The 16,095-nt window shown below is 35.5% G+C and overlaps 1 protein-coding gene across 3 annotated transcripts in view; it reads left to right on the forward strand.

The window, feature by feature from the left end:
* Positions 1 to 14,539: 14,539 nt before the first annotated feature.
* The window catches only part of LOC129744651 (epidermal growth factor receptor substrate 15-like 1), a 35,933-nt gene continuing 34,377 nt past the window's right edge, over positions 14,540 to 16,095 (forward strand). For 2 of the 3 annotated variants that reach the window (XM_055737277.1, XM_055737279.1), the window contains exons 1-2: positions 14,565 to 15,177; positions 15,842 to 16,078. In XM_055737277.1, coding sequence (XP_055593252.1) covers positions 15,094 to 15,177; positions 15,842 to 16,078 — 321 coding nt within the window. In that variant the 5' untranslated portion in view covers positions 14,565 to 15,093. Of the gene's footprint in view, positions 15,178 to 15,841; positions 16,079 to 16,095 lie in introns of all 3 variants that reach the window. The other variant, XM_055737278.1, reaches the window with a different exon arrangement.

Below are 16,095 nucleotides of genomic sequence, written 5' to 3' on the forward strand. Positions count from 1 at the left end.
AAAAAGACAAAAAAGACAAAAAAGACAAAAAGACAAAAAAGACAAAAAAGACAAAAAAGACAAAAAAGACAAAAAAGACAACAAAAACAACAAAGACAAAAAAGACAAAAAAGACAAAAAAGACAAAAAAGACAAAAAAGACAAAAAAGACAAAAAAGACAAAAAAGACAAAAAAGACAAAAAAGACAAAAAAGACAAAAAAGACAAAAAAGACAAAAAAGACAAAAAAGACAAAAAAGACAAAAAAGACAAAAAAGACAAAAAAGACAAAAAAGACAAAAAAGACAAAAAAGACAAAAAAGACAAAAAAGACAAAAAAGACAAAAAAGACAAAAAAGACAAAAAAGACAAAAAAGACAAAAAAGACAAAAAAGACAAAAAAGACAAAAAAGACAAAAAAGACAAAAAAGACAAAAAAGACAAAAAAGACAAAAAAGACAAAAAAGACAAAAAAGACAAAAAAGACAAAAAAGACAAAAAAGACAAAAAAGACAAAAAAGACAAAAAAGACAAAAAAGACAAAAAAGACAAAAAAAGACAAAAAAGACAAAAAAGACAAAAAAGACAAAAAAGACAAAAAAGACAAAAAAGATAAAAAAGACAAAAAAGACAAAAAAGACAAAAAAGACAAAAAAGACAAAAAAGACAAAAAAGACAAAAAAGACAAAAAAGACAAAAAAGACAAAAAAGACAAAAAAGACAAAAAAGACAAAAAAGACAAAAAAGACAAAAAAGACAAAAAAGACAAAAAAGACAAAAAAGACAAAAAAGACAAAAAAGACAAAAAAGACAAAAAAGACAAAAAAGACAAAAAAGACAAAAAAGACAAAAAAGACAAAAAAGACAACAAAGACAACAAAGACAAAAAAGACAAAAAAGACAAAAAAGACAAAAAAGACAAAAAAGACAAAAAAGACAAAAAAGACAAAAAAGACAAAAAAGACAAAAAAGACAAAAAAGACAAAAAAGACAAAAAAGACAAAAAAGACAAAAAAGACAAAAAAGACAAAAAAGACAAAAAAGACAAAAAAGACAAAAAAGACAAAAAAGACAAAAAAGACAAAAAAGACAAAAAAGACAAAAAAGACAAAAAAGACAAAAAAGACAAAAAAGACAAAAAAGAAAAAAAAAAAGACAAAAAAGAAAAAAAAAGACAAAAAAGAAAAAAAAAAGACAAAAAAGACAAAAAAGACAAAAAAGACAAAAAAGACAAAAAAGACAAAAAAGACAAAAAAGACAAAAAAGACAAAAAAGACAAAAAAGACAAAAAAGACAAAAAAGACAAAAAAGACAAAAAAGACAAAAAAGACAAAAAAGACAAAAAAGACAAAAAAGACAAAAAAGACAAAAAAGACAACAAAGACAACAAAGACAACAAAGACAACAAAAAAAAGACTAAAAAGACAAAAAAAACGAAAAAGACAAAAAAATAAGAAGACAAAACAGAAAAAAAGACAAAAAAGAACTAAAAAGACAAAACAAACGAAAAAGCCCAAAATTATTGAAAAAAAAAACAAAACAGACTTCAAATGGCGAAAACAAAACCATGACTGATTTGAGAAAAAACCGTTTAATTCTTTAAAGTTGAAGAATTGACAAGACAAACCAACAAGAAAATGGCCAAAATTGATAAATTTCTAGGTGGCCAATTTTGGTGGTAATGAAACATAGAAAAGGAGATATTTCATTGCTTTTCTGTTTTACATTCGGTATAGAATATCAATTTGCTTAATTTTAGGACAAAAGTTACTATAATAAAGATTTCAGAGGCTCGTGAAATATTTGAATGAAAAAATCAAGTAGATACGTTTCAAATATCATAAAAATATTTCAACTTATTCCGTTCACTTACCGACTAACTTTTCAAGGGCTCCGACACATATCGACATTGGATATTCTGGTAGTCACACCTTCAAATTTGAATGGTCTCAAAACGGCGTTTGATTGAACTTTCGCCAGCATGGCTGCTCAAGGGTCAACTTCCGGGAGATTTCACTTTTACTTCTCGTAAATCAATACCGGTATGTTTTTTTTTTTATATTTAAGCTCTTTTCAACACTCAAGTTCAAATGGTTGAACAATTATGTACGTACACTAATTTCTTCATAAATTTCGAAAATATGAACGCGCGCGGTTTAATTGATAAATATGTATAACGATTTGTTCTGGTGGAGTGTGGAACGTGTTCACCATTGCTGTTGTTGTGAAGAGCAACCTGCACGCTCTTTTATTTTAACTCAAAATTAAGTACGACCGAGGTTCAAAACATAGTTCGATTCTATGAACTTAAAGTTAAGTACCCTTTTTCCTCCTTGCTATGGTTCAAAATGGAGTTCGAACTGCGAACTCAAAATTGATCCGTTTTTTTCCTTCGGCGAGGGAGCAAAGCTGAGTTCGACCTTATGAACTAAAAATTGAACTCTCTTTGTTGGACTGAAAACACTTAGCGAGTTCAGTTCGAGCCGGAACAGCAACCAACGAACACGTCGCAAAATTTTGTCGTTCCGGAACAATTACCGGAAGACTATTTTTTTTTTTTTTTTTGTAAATTATTTATTTGAAACGGCTCATACCTTTAGGCTTTAAGGAGCCAAACTCGTTTTGTTTGATTACAATTGTGTACTTAGATCTAGTTCACTTTTTTTTTTTTTTTGAAGAAAAAGAAAGATAGAAAGGGAAATATGAAAATAAAGAGAATTATAGTCGAAGATCGATAGCTTTTAGGAAAAGGTATATCTCGAACATATAGTCCAAGTCCATCATACCTAATACATCCCTCACTGGAACGTCGGGTGGTTTTCCTCGGGCCCGAAGGGAATCTATAAAGTTCGCTCTGGCGAATAGGTGGTCCTCACACGACCAAACAATATGCTCGATGTCATGGTAACCTAGACCACATCCGCATAAATTGCTGCCAGCAATATTTAAACGATAGAGTACCGCATTCATGGAATAATGATTGGACATGAGACGGGAAAATATACGAATAAAATCCCGAGTCAGGTTCAATCTATTAAACCAGGGTTTAAGGCTTACCTTTGGGATAATCGAGTGGAACCACCGACCCAACTCATCCTCGTCCCATCTACGCTGCCAATTGACAAGAGAGTTTCTTCGAGCCAAGAAGTAAAATTCGTTGAATACGATTTCACGCTGGTAAATGTTGCCTTCCATCGCACCCACTTTTGCAAGGGAATCTGCCCTCTCATTGCCTGCTATTGAGCAATGTGAGGGGACCCAGATAAAGGTGATAGAAAAGCAACGTCTTGATAAAGTGGTCAATATATCTCGTATCATTTCGAGGAAGTACGGCGTGAATTTTCCTGGTTTTATAGAGCGGATTGCTTCAACAGAGCTGAGACTATCAGTTATAATATAGTAGTGTTCAATAGGTCGTGTGGCGATACTATTCAAAGCCCAGTGAATAGCTGCTAACTCTGCAACATATACAGAGCATGGTGACTGGAGACTGTGAGATGCGCTGGATATTTCGTTGAACACTCCAAATCCTGTTGTTTCCTCTATAAGTGATCCATCGGTAAAGTACATTTTATCAGCATCGACGTGTCTATATTTAGCTTCGAAAATTCTTGGAATCAGAAGAGGACGATGCGGATCCGGGATTCCACGAATTTCCTGCTGCATAGACAAATCAAACTGGACAGAAGAATGATCGTAGTCTGGGCTACAAACACGAGTTGGAGAATACGAAGAAGGGTTTACCTGCATTGACATGAGGATATGGTATATAGACATAAATCTGGTTTGAACATTTTGCTCAAGTAACCTTTCGAAATTTACAATCACCAATGGGTTCATGACCTCACACCTGATGAGGAACCGAAGTGATAGTAAATTGAATCGATCTTTCAAAGGGAGTATTCCTGCCAAAACTTCAAGACTCATGTTGTGTGTTGAGGGCATACAGCCCAAAGCGATACGGAGACAACGGTATTGGATACGCTCTAGTTTGATGAGGTGAGTTTTGGCAGCTGACTGGAAACAGAAGCTACCATATTCCATAACGGATAGAATAGTTGTTCGATACAATTTGATAAGATCTTCTGGATGGGCTCCCCACCAGGTGCCAGTAATTGATCGGAGAAAATTGATTCTTTGTTGGCATTTTCCTTTCAGATACTCAATGTGGGCTCTCCAGGTACACTTGGAATCAAACCAAACCCCAAGATACTTGAAACTCCTCGATTGAGTGATCGTTCTGCCTAGGAGTTGAAGCTTAGGTTGAGCAGGTCTACGTTTCTTAGAGAAAACAACCATTTCCGTTTTCTGAGGGGAAAACTCAATCCCAAGCCCCAAAGCCCAGGAAGACAATCTGTCTAAAGTATCTTGTAAAGGCCTGTGCAGATGAGACTCAGTAGATCCTGTGACAGACACTACTCCGTCATCTGCAAGTTGTCTTAGAGTGCAGCCTGTAGGATACAGATGAATAGCAGAAATGAATAGATCAAAATAACGTGTAATATACTCTGAGTAAAATCTACTTTCTATTGAATGTTATTATCTAAGCGTGTCAAGAAAGCCTTTTCAGAAGTGGAAAAAAAGGGAAAGAAAAAACGGTTATAGATCTAGAGTCAGTTTATTGGCGAATTTTAGAGGCAACGGACGCGAGTTTTAAATTCTGAATGAAGTTGTTCGAAAGCTTCTTGGGAAGAATACGACATTGGCGCAGTCGGGTGGGACTCCTCGGATCAGTGAGTGCCTTAGGAACTAAAAAAAAGCAAGTGTGAAAATTGAATGAAATGATGAATTTAGGAATCTGATTTCCGTAAAATGAAAATTTTCGAAAAAAATAAAAAAAGAAAGAGAAATCTAAGAAGCTTTTTCAGAAACAGGACTTCGATGAGAAGGCGAAGATCCTGAATGATTGATGGAAAAATAATAATTACAATAATGAGCTTAGAATGGGGCTTCGATGGGAAGGCGAAGTTCTCAAAAGATGTTTTTGTTGTCATTGAAAGAAAAAAAATATAGAAAAATGATGAATTGAAATGTAATGGACTTCGATGGGAAGGCGAAGTTCTTGATAAATAATATTTGACTTCGATGAGAAGGCGAAGTTCAATAATAAATGTAACGGATTTCGATGAGAAGGCGAAATTCTTAAAAAAAAAAGAAGAAAAACAAGTATTTCCAGCAATAGTGGTAAAAGTAAAATAAATTGAGATTATATTTAATAATTATATTTAATTAAGAAAAGCTTCTTAGGTTTCTTTGAATAATGCCTTTTTAAGAATGTGGGAAATGAATTTCAAGGGAACAGGGAAGTTACTCAGAAAAAGAATGAATGAAACTCTTTCGAAAAAAGCAAAAACATCGAAGTTCATCGAGAAAAAAAAAATTAATTCGTTGAAAATCAAAAATGCAAAATATGGAAAATTGTTTATCTTATGATTTCGTAGCAGGCAATTATCAATTTAATAATTTGGATATCAGTGGAAAAATTTAACGAAGAATAATAGTTAAAAAATAGTGTAATGTTAAAAAAAGATTCTCAATATAAACTCTGTGAAAATTCGATTTTCATTTTTTGACAAAAGCAATTGAAATTGATAGTTTGATATTTAAAAAAAATAAGGAATTTTTACGTTCTATCAATTGCTCAAAAAAAAAAACCTCAAAATATTTAAAAATATTCTTGTAAAAATATAATTTGAAATAAAATTTAATAAAACTGATATCGAAAAGATTCTTGGAAAAACGAACGCGCGATTTATGTGAAAATAAAAAGACAGAAATTTTTGATGGTAAAATTAATGACAATTTGGAATTCTCAAATCGAATTCAATAAAAGAATATAACAACAATGACAAAAAATTTCGAATATAATGAACAATTTATATCAAAAATTGAGCAAAAAAAGCTCTTTTTAAATACTCAAAACAAAGGTCCGTATGATTCGTGTTAACACATACAGATATTGCGAAATTAAAAAAAGTGTGTCTTATGATTTCGAGGCCAGTAATGATTGATTTCCAACATGGGATCTCAAAAAAAAAAAAGATAGAATGTGTGAAACATAAATGAAACATGCCTCAATAGATATAATTTGACTCCGATGGGAAGGCGGAGTTGAATAATTAATTAACTCTTTCGATATAAAAATATCTTAAAAAACAAAATAAAACAATACGATTCATGAAAAAAAAAAATAAATAAAAAAAAACTTATTAGATTTTGTTGGACTTTTGAAAAAATATGTTTCAGTATGTTTAATGCCTCAAACGAGTAATGAGATAAGTTTCCGAAGATTTGGACATAACTTGAAACTTGCTTTTGATAGTAAGGCCTGGCGAATAAATCTAAAATATAAATGAATTTGTTTCAGATTTTTTTTTTTTGAAAGATTAAAAAAAAAACAAGACTTTATGAAGTAAATATTCACAGACCTTCGATGGGGAGGCATAGGTCTCAAAATAAATTCAATAAATAAAATAAAAGTATTTTTGTAAAATTAATAAACTCAACAAAAATGCCAGTATTATTTAATTTCGATGGGTGAACTTCAATAATGAATGAACATTTAGGAAGAAGATAGGAAAAAAGAATTTAAATGATGATTCATTAGAAAAATAAGAAAAGGGTTGTAAAATTAAATTGACCATTAAAAAAACGTTTGAATTAGTTTATAAATAATTACTGTGACTAACTAGGTCTCAAAAAAAAAAAAAATCAATAAAGAAAAAAAGGTAATATAGCAAAAATAAATCAATTCAACAAAAATGTCAGTATTATTTAACATCGATGGGAAGGTGAAATTGAATAATGAATAAATTTTTAGATTGAAGGAGTTTTTAAAAAAAAATGATAATTCATTAAAGAAAAACAAGAAAAGGATTGTAAAATTAAATAGATCTTACAAAAAAAACCATGTTTGAATTTGTTTATTAATAATTTATCAATAAATTATCAATACCAAGAACGAAAATGAAATAATAAGTTTAAAATAAAATAAAAATGTAAATTTGAACTTTAGAAACTATATGTTTTTTTCAACTTTGATAAGAGTTATTTTATTTTAAATATAAAAAAAAAATAAAATTAACATAACAGTTTTGATTCGTATGAAAAAAAAAAAGTTTCGTTAACTACATAGTATAAATATTTATAAAAGGATGTATACTTTGTAATAAAGCTGTGGCCTCCGAAAGTTTTAAAATATATTGAAATAAAAGGAAAAATATTGATGACAATCTTCTTTATGTACTTGATAAATAAAAAAAAGGATTTCAATAGGAATAAACAAAAAAATCTTAACATAATTATTTCATATACGTATAGAAAAATTTTTTTATTAATGAAGATTTTGAAAATTCTTCACCCTGCAGGTCATTGTTATTGCGATAACAGTTGAACAAAGCTAGATTGAAAAAAAGAGAAATAATCAGTCATTTAGCGCATTTACACTATCTAAGCGTGAGCTTTAAATTAAACCATATTGGTTAAATTTATTGATGATCGCAACTTAGTTTTGAGAGAATGCATGGAAAAACAGGGAAATGTTTTGAAAATTTTTATGATTCGTGAAAGATAATGATTTTTTTTACATGTCTCTACGTTTTATCTTATCCATCAAGCATCCATACCTTCAAAGAGTAGGGGTGAAGGAGATTGTAGGATACAGATGAATAGCAGAAATGAATAGATCAAAATAACGTGTAATATACTCTGAGTAAAATCTACTTTCTATTGAATGTTATTATCTAAGCGTGTCAAGAAAGCCTTTTCAGAAGTGGAAAAAAAGGGAAAGAAAAAACGGTTATAGATCTAGAGTCAGTTTATTGGCGAATTTTAGAGGCAACGTACGCGAGTTTCAAATTCTGAATGAAGTTGTTCGAAAGCTTCTTGGGAAGAATACGACACATACATAACAAGTTTAAAATTAAATAGAACAAAAAGGGGATCTATTCATCCATTATCCAAATTTCAGTATTTTAAATATCTCCTTATAAATATTCTTCGATTTTGATAGAAGTATGTCGTTTTTGGAAACACATTAGTGTGTCAGGAACAAGAATTAGGGAAACAAGTTAGTTAAAAGAATTTTTCAAAACATCTTTTACTTTATTATTAAACTTCTTATAACTGCCTCAAAGATAGAAATAGGAGTTTCCTTAAGAAAAATCTAGGAGCATAGGAGGTGTAGGAAAACTCGATCGCACCATTCACCAAAATGGATCCTGATCTATCACCTTTCCCCTACTAACACAACCCTTTCCTTGGATATTTGAATATAGATTCGCAGACGTATAGACGGTTTCTATAGTTGGTAATATTGACTTACCTTTGCTTCTGAATTTTTCAAAATAAATCTTTGGAATATAAAGGGGCAATAGGTTGTAAATTGATCCTTTGAAGTGTCCTACTAACAATCCCTCCTTCATTCCTCATTGACTACTAGGACGTGGCCGGCGCCGTTATTGATAATTTTCAAAGGGAGAGCATGAGTTTTGTGCATTGTGAATGAACTGCTAGTCCCAAGCACCATTCTTTTGCCTTTGCACAAAACTGATGGCCTCGATCAATCACGGAGTAGCAACCATTGGCGAGGTAGAACTTGTTCTGCTTAGCCACGCCAGCGATCATGGAATTTGAAGTGCGTCAATTGAGCAAAGTCTAATCAAATATACTATCTGAAGTTTTAAAAGAATGATCATATCTATGCACTTCAAGTTCAATGATTTAAGGTGGATATGAGTAGTCAACAAAGCTAAGCTAAGCTTAAAGCTCTTTTCTACATTCGGTAAGGAATGATAGTATGCATTTAAAGTAGAGATGTACCGAATAGTGGTATTCGGCGAACGGCCGAATACCGAATATTGACCTTTTCAACTATTCGGCCAAACGAATATTCGGCCGAATATTCGGTCGAATATTTTAAAGAGTTTTTAATGAAAAAAAAACTTTTGCGATTATTTCAATGCTTTATGTTTCTTCCATATTAATGCTCTCATGTTTTAGTCGATTATTTTCTACCAGATGATGTTATCGAATGATATATTACAAGGTATTTTTTAAATAGGGGTCTTTCTGATTTTTCAAATGTCACCAATAACTGAAAAGACATCAGATGAATAGTCGCTTCTTCGCAATATCTTCAAAGTATGTAGTTGTTGAAAAGAAAGACGATTTTTAACCTTAAGCATACCATACTTTCAACCACACGTATCTGTCGTACTTTTAGTATGATTCGCGTGTGTTCACAATGTCGGAATAGTATTTTGACTTTCGTTCAACATGTTATCTATCACACTCACGACACAACAACCATTCTTCCCAAAACTCGTTTACTGATTGATCTTTTTTTTTTTCATTCTCTGGAATGCACGCTTAACATCGTTTACTTTTTTTTTCTTTAAGTATTACTCATGGAATTTATTTGCAGATATTACGCTGGTTCAAAATTAATATTTTTTAAATTTAAAGTCTTTAATTACAAATATTTATTTTTAAATTATTTTTATATGTTTTGATCTCATCCATTCATTTCCTATATTCACCACAGTATCCACACGGGCATTCAGGATTATTTTTGAAAAAAAAAATTAAGAAAAGTAAAATTTATGTTTATTTTTTAAATTTTTGAAAAATCTTTTTTGAACACAAATCCAAAAGTTTTAACAAAGAAATTTCGGTTTTTTATTTGATTTACTAAATAACCTGACGAAATTCGGAAAGTTTTAAACAATATCTGGACATCCCGGCCAGATTTGACTTATCTTGAATCTGCACTGGATATGTGAGCAGTGATTGTGTGAGCAGAGACAGCTGTCGATGTCACTCACATAAAAGTTGTACAAAAGTGGACTCAAACATGAACCCTGTGGGAGGCCCATGTAAGATGTTCTTCTAACTGCAAAATCTCCGTGAGCAAAGTTCAAATGTTTCTCACAAAGTAAGCTGTATAAGATGTTGTTCAATAGAGGAGGCAGACCCCGGGAGTGCAACTTGTCTGACAAAACCTCTATTGAGACTGCATCAAAAGCTCCCTTTATGTCTAGAAACACTGAAGCCATTTGCTCACGTTTTGCGTACGCCATTTGTATCTCTGAAGACAGCAAAGCAAGGCAATCGTTTGTCCCTTTGCCCCTTCGAAACCCAAATTGAGTATCTGAAAGGAGACCATTTGTTTCTACCCATTTGTCCAAACGAAACAATATCATTTTCTCCATCAATTTGCGTATACAAGACAACATCGCTATTGGACGGTAAGAGTTGGGATCAGACGCTGGTTTTCCGGGCTTTTGGATAGCAATGACTCTCACTTGTCTCCAATCTTGGGGAACAATGTTATGCTCCAAGAATTGGTTAAATAAATTTAACAAGCGAAATTTTGCAGCATCCGGAAGGTTTTTCAACAAGTTAAATTTGATTTCATCAATTCCCGGAGCTGAATTGTTGCAAGAGAGGAGGGCAAGTGAGAATTCGACCATCGAAAAGCTTGAGTCTAGACCACTATCAGACCTATCAGGAGGCACGTTCCGGATTATTTTTTGCACAGGTGTAGAATCTGGACAGACTTTCCGTGCGAATTTAAATATCCACCTATGTGAATATTCCTCACTTTCATTTGTAGATGATCGATTACGCATGCTTCGTGCCACTTTCCACAAAGTACTTAAGGATGTTTCACGCGATAACCCACTAACAAAATTCCTCCAATACGCCTTTTTCTTCCCCTTGGTTAATTTTTTAAACTGATTTTCAAGGGAAACGTAAGCTTCAAAATGGACAAGAGTTCCATGTTTTCGAAATTCTTTAAATGCTGTTGATTTGTCCTTATAAAGCTTAGAACACTGAGGGTCCCACCATGGATTAGGAGGCCTTCGATGAATAGATGATTCTGGGATGGGTTTTGTTTGAGCGTCAACTGCACTATCGTGTATCAGACAAGAAAGAAAGTGGTACTCCTCCAAAGGAGGTAAAACGTGCATAGAGTCGATGGCGGTTTTAATTGTGTCCGAGTACTTTTTCCAGTCGATGTGTCTTGTAAGGTCATATGTCATATTTATTGTGTTCGAAGAGCTGACCCCATTGGTGATAGTAATTTCGATAGGTAAGTGATCACTACCATTCGGATCATGGACTACCTTCCACTGGCAATCAAATGATAGTGAATTTGAGCAGAGTGAGAGGTCAATTGCACTTTGTCTTGCAGGAGGTTTAGGTACCCGTGTTTTTTCACCCGTGTTCAATACAGTTAAATTGAAACTGTCGCAAATGTCATAGATAAGAGTAGAACGACTATCGTCAATTTGTTCTCCCCAGACAGTTCCATGTGAATTGAAGTCACCCAGGATCAACCTTGGCTCAGGGAGCACTGAGCACAGGTCCTCTAGGTGATTTCGATCCACTGCAACTCTCTGAGGCCAGTACAAACTGACAACACATAAGTCCTTACCTCTTATTGTTGTATGACATGCAACAGCTTCAATTCCGCCTGATAAAGGAAGGTGAATTCTATAAAAAGAGTGGCACTTATTGATCCCCAAAAGCACCCCTCCATAAGAATCGTCACGATCCAGACGGATAATATTAAAATTGTGGAATGAGATGTTAGATTGAGAAGATAGCCAAGTTTCGGACAATGCAAAGATATCACAGTTTGTTTTATGAAGTAAATAATTCAATGAATCCAATTTTGGAATAAGACTACGACAATTCCACTGTAGTACAGTGATATCTCCGACCTCTCGGCGTAAATTAGCCATCGAGAGATACAAACACTGAAAGGAGGGGCCAAGTTTGCATCAATTGCTTTAAAAATGTCTTTAATACAGGAAGCATTGCAAATACAATGTCTTTCACGGGTTCTGATACATTAAAACACGAAAAAAATCCGTTCAAAATGTCAGTCAACTTAAAGAGCCCAGACTGAGTCGTTGATTCTGGCATCACGTTTGGGGTTTGGGTTTGCGAAGCTCCCGCAGCTGTTGGTTTATTCTGCAGTGGTGCATTTCCGCGGAAACCTGGAGGAACTTGTTTTTCCTTTTCAGCAGCAGTCGACTTTTTCTCGTTTCTATTGGAAGAGACAACCGTAGCTATTTTAGCTGGTATTTTCGGAGAAGGCGCCTTTGTTCGCTTCCGAGAGCCTCCTGCAACGAAGACTGGCTGAACTTCATCAGCCGTATCTGTGTCTTCATTGTCAACTGACAGCACAGAAAAAATGTTACTGGTCTGAGGTTGGACCGGTGGAGAGGCGCTCTTTAATATGGCGGCATAAGAACGCTTGGAGCGTTCTTTTAAAGAGCGCCTCTGTTTATCCCAGCTTGCCTGAAATGCCTCGCAGGAGGAGATATCATGGGGTGAGCCCCCGCAATAGACGCATTTTTGCTCAACTGCTGAGCATGCTCCTTCCCCATGATTCTCCCCACAATGCAAGCATCGCTTCTTGTTGCAGCAATGCGAAGCAGTATGCCCCAACTTGATGCAATTCTTGCATTGCATTGGGCGAGGCACATAAAGGCGTACTGGAAGCCTTAAAATTCCGTCAATCAAGACGTAATGAGGGAGGGCTGTTCCTGCAAATGTAACCCGAATCGAGGCTGAAGGCGAATACTTGGTAACGCCATCAACGACGGAGGCAGTCATGAGTTGGCGACAATCCAAGATTCCGACCGAAGTCGAATCAAGGCTCTTGAACTTACCTACGCCGTGAGACTTAACGTATTCAGCCTCCAAACTCGATTCGGTGATCACACCCTCGATCTCTACGTCTCGAGATGGAATATAGAGCTGATACTCTAAATTAAAAAAATTACTGGCAAGAATTCCGTTTGCGGCCTTCCGGTCGGCCACAACAACGCGCAATTTGTTCGGACGTACTTTGGAAACACTGGTAACGGAGGGCCACCTAGCCAGATCTTTCGTGATCTGCACTAAATTTAATGGTTTTCCGTTAGTTTTGGGCCGGATGAAAACCACCCCCGGCCCAGAAGAGGATGAATTATCAGGATAAACTCGGAGTCGGGTTGTTTTTCCCGCAGCTGCAGATGGAGTAGCAATATCAACTGGCGGAGAAGGATGAGCATTCGAAGAACCAGCTACAGCTGAATCCTCCAGATGCTCCTCATCCTCATAGATGATTTGCTCACCATCCACCTCTGGCGGGTCCGACCCCCCGCCTTCGCTCATATTTCATGAAAATAAAAGCGAAGCTCAATTTGATCGAAATATATAATAGAGAAAAAATAGAATTAGAAATAGAGAAAAGTAAGAAAAGTATAACAAACTTGATTTTTGTTTTGATTGGCTCCTTCAGTGGTGATCCCAACCACGTGGTCCTTCTTCGAAGATGGCTGCCACGTCAAGTCTCGGCTCGAGCAAGAACGACCAGATTGATGATGATGATGAGTCAAACAATGGCGGCGGCCCTCGTGGTGACCAGTTGAGGGCAGTCAGCTAGCCAGAAAAAAAACCTTTTTTTTGTCGACCAACACTATAATAGCACCACTTTGGCGAGCTGGGGTCTGCCTTTGGCAGAAAAACGTATAGCGCGGTACAAAACACCGTATTAAACGCCCGAACGGAACGAAACACCCGGATATATTGGACGAAATCTCGAAACGCGACTGTTCACTATGAGCGATACGAGACGAATGTGAACCGGAAGACTATGAAGGAATGCTTGATCACCGTGTCAGCGTAAAATTCTGTCCGTCATTGTCATCATATGGTGAGCGGCTAGGAATGTCCGGAAACTTCCGGATGTTGTTTACTTCCCGTAGGAAGTAACATCCGGAAGTTTTCTTTCCACCGCTCTGCAATTGCAATGCAATGTACCGGAACAGCAACATCCGGGTACAACAAATTTTAATCATCCTTTAATTCCCTGAAAGTAAGCTACCCTCGAAAAAAAAAGGATAAATTCGAGTTCGGCTGCCGAACTTAGTATTGAGTATGCATATCAGAACTTAGTTTTGCTATTGCCCAGACAAACTCAAAGTTGAGGGAAGCCACTGAAGTGCTGTTTTGAACCAAAAATACTTAATTTTGAGTTTAAAAAAAAGAGCGTGTGTATGGTGCACCACACTAAAAGACAGTCGGAAGTTCCGGCTCGGAACATATCACACATGCTGCCACCATATTCGATGATGGCGCGTTTTATTTTTGTCTCCCGGTTTCCGCAAGAGTCGGGAATCTTTATACCTATTAATTATTTTTGCTATTAGCTATTCTATTAGTGACTATTCGTATATTTCATTGTAATAAAATTTAAAAAATGTTTTTTTGTGTATTTAATGTTATTTGAATTCTATTGCGGGTACCACACATATGCGTGAAGTAATCGCGTATAATAATTGATGCTTGAATGATTTCAAGAGATTTCAGTAAGTAAAAATTACGAAACAACGATTTTTCACAAGAATTAATTTTTGTTACTGCTGCCATCACTTCTTCCCAGCAGATGATGGCCGATGAGGCAATTTTGTGCCCCCCCCCCCCAACCGCTCGCAGCGCCATTCATTTCGAGTTCTGAAAGCGGCCGTCACGGGAATCATTTCATTTGGGCGATCGAGCGAGAGAGAACCAGCGATAGAAAAAAATTCGATATTTTCACTCGTCAGTAAAAAGTCGAAAATGCCTGATATCTTGAAGGTAGACCTAATTCGTTGTTTTGTGTGGTATTAAGTGTCTGATCGGATTAAAATATGCTTTAAAATGTGCATCAGTGTTCCGCCTAGCCGTTTTGCTTAAAGTTTGACCGAAAAACATTCGTTCCGGGGCGTGGGGAGCAATTTTTCGGGACCCTTATCACAGAATTTGAGTGGGCTCTTCGCAGTCGACGAGCGCTGGCAGGAAAAAATTCCTTCGGAATTTTGACGTTTTCCTACACCTTTTTACGAGTGACTCGTCCCGTGTATTTTCGAGAAAATCGAAATCGGAAACGATAATGATATTGAAAGTTCAGAAAATCTGTAGTTAATTGTTAGAAAAAAAGTATTTGACGCGGGGAGCATTTTTTTTTCGTCGTAAAGTGAACTATTGAAGAGGGTTTTGCTCGTTTTGCTTGGGGTGTTTACCATCGCTGGTTGAAAATTGTGTCATTGATTGCTACAAGAAGAATACGAAAACATGACAGGTCATTGTTTTGATCCAGTGAATTCTTTACAGGTCGCAGGTGATCATATCTTGATATACGAGGCTTACTACAAACAGGTAAGTTGAATGAAGAATTTAACATTTCTGCTTACTGGTTAGGAAATCGGATGGAAAAAATCCTTGATTACGAGATACGAAAACATGAAAGAGCAAAATTCCCAAACGGGAGAGAGAATATCCTTTATCCATTATTGAAACTGGTGAGAGGCTCCAAATTTATCCTGACAACATTTTACACACGACCAGTGCCTCGCGATTCTGTAGTAAATTTCTTGCGTCTTGCCACTCACCACCCTTCGATTCTAGGAACGGCAATTTGTTTCCGCCAAACGTTGCCATTTGTCGTTGCATTCTTTCGGTGATAAGATGCTCTTAGTACTTTGAGGACTGGTCTTATCCAAATTGGAACATAATGCCACAACTTGTAGTAACGAAGGAAGAAGATTGCCAAATGTTCGGTAATGCTCACTCGAGCGAGAGCTATCTTCGTTATCAGAAGCAGAAGAAAAGCAAAAGTTATTGTTTGCAGTTTTATTAGTCATTCATTGGAGGATTGTCGCTTTGAATAGTAATTTCATTGATGTCAGTTATTTGAGCCTTAAGTTAAATAATTAAATTTTACTACCTACTTGAAATAAAAAGTAAAATATTTTGATATGTTTTCTTCTAGAAATAAAAAGAAAACACATTTCTTATTCTAATTTTCTCCGTTAATTTTCAGCTCGATCCCAAAGGTAGCAATGAGATCGGAGCGCTGGATGCAGCAAAATTTCTCAAAAAATCCGGACTAAGCGATGTGGTACTGAGCCGCGTATGGGACATGTCCGACCCCAATGGGCGCGGCTACCTGACCAAGGAGGGCTTCTTCGTGTCCCTCAAGCTGATCGGTTTGGCCCAGGAGGGGTCCGAGTTCAATCTGAAGAACATCTACAAGGAACTGTCCAAGCCGCCGAAAGTGGTGAGTTAAAAACGCAG

Source organism: Uranotaenia lowii, chromosome 2 (assembly GCF_029784155.1).
Source record: "Uranotaenia lowii strain MFRU-FL chromosome 2, ASM2978415v1, whole genome shotgun sequence".
NCBI lineage: Eukaryota > Metazoa > Arthropoda > Insecta > Diptera > Culicidae > Uranotaenia > Uranotaenia lowii.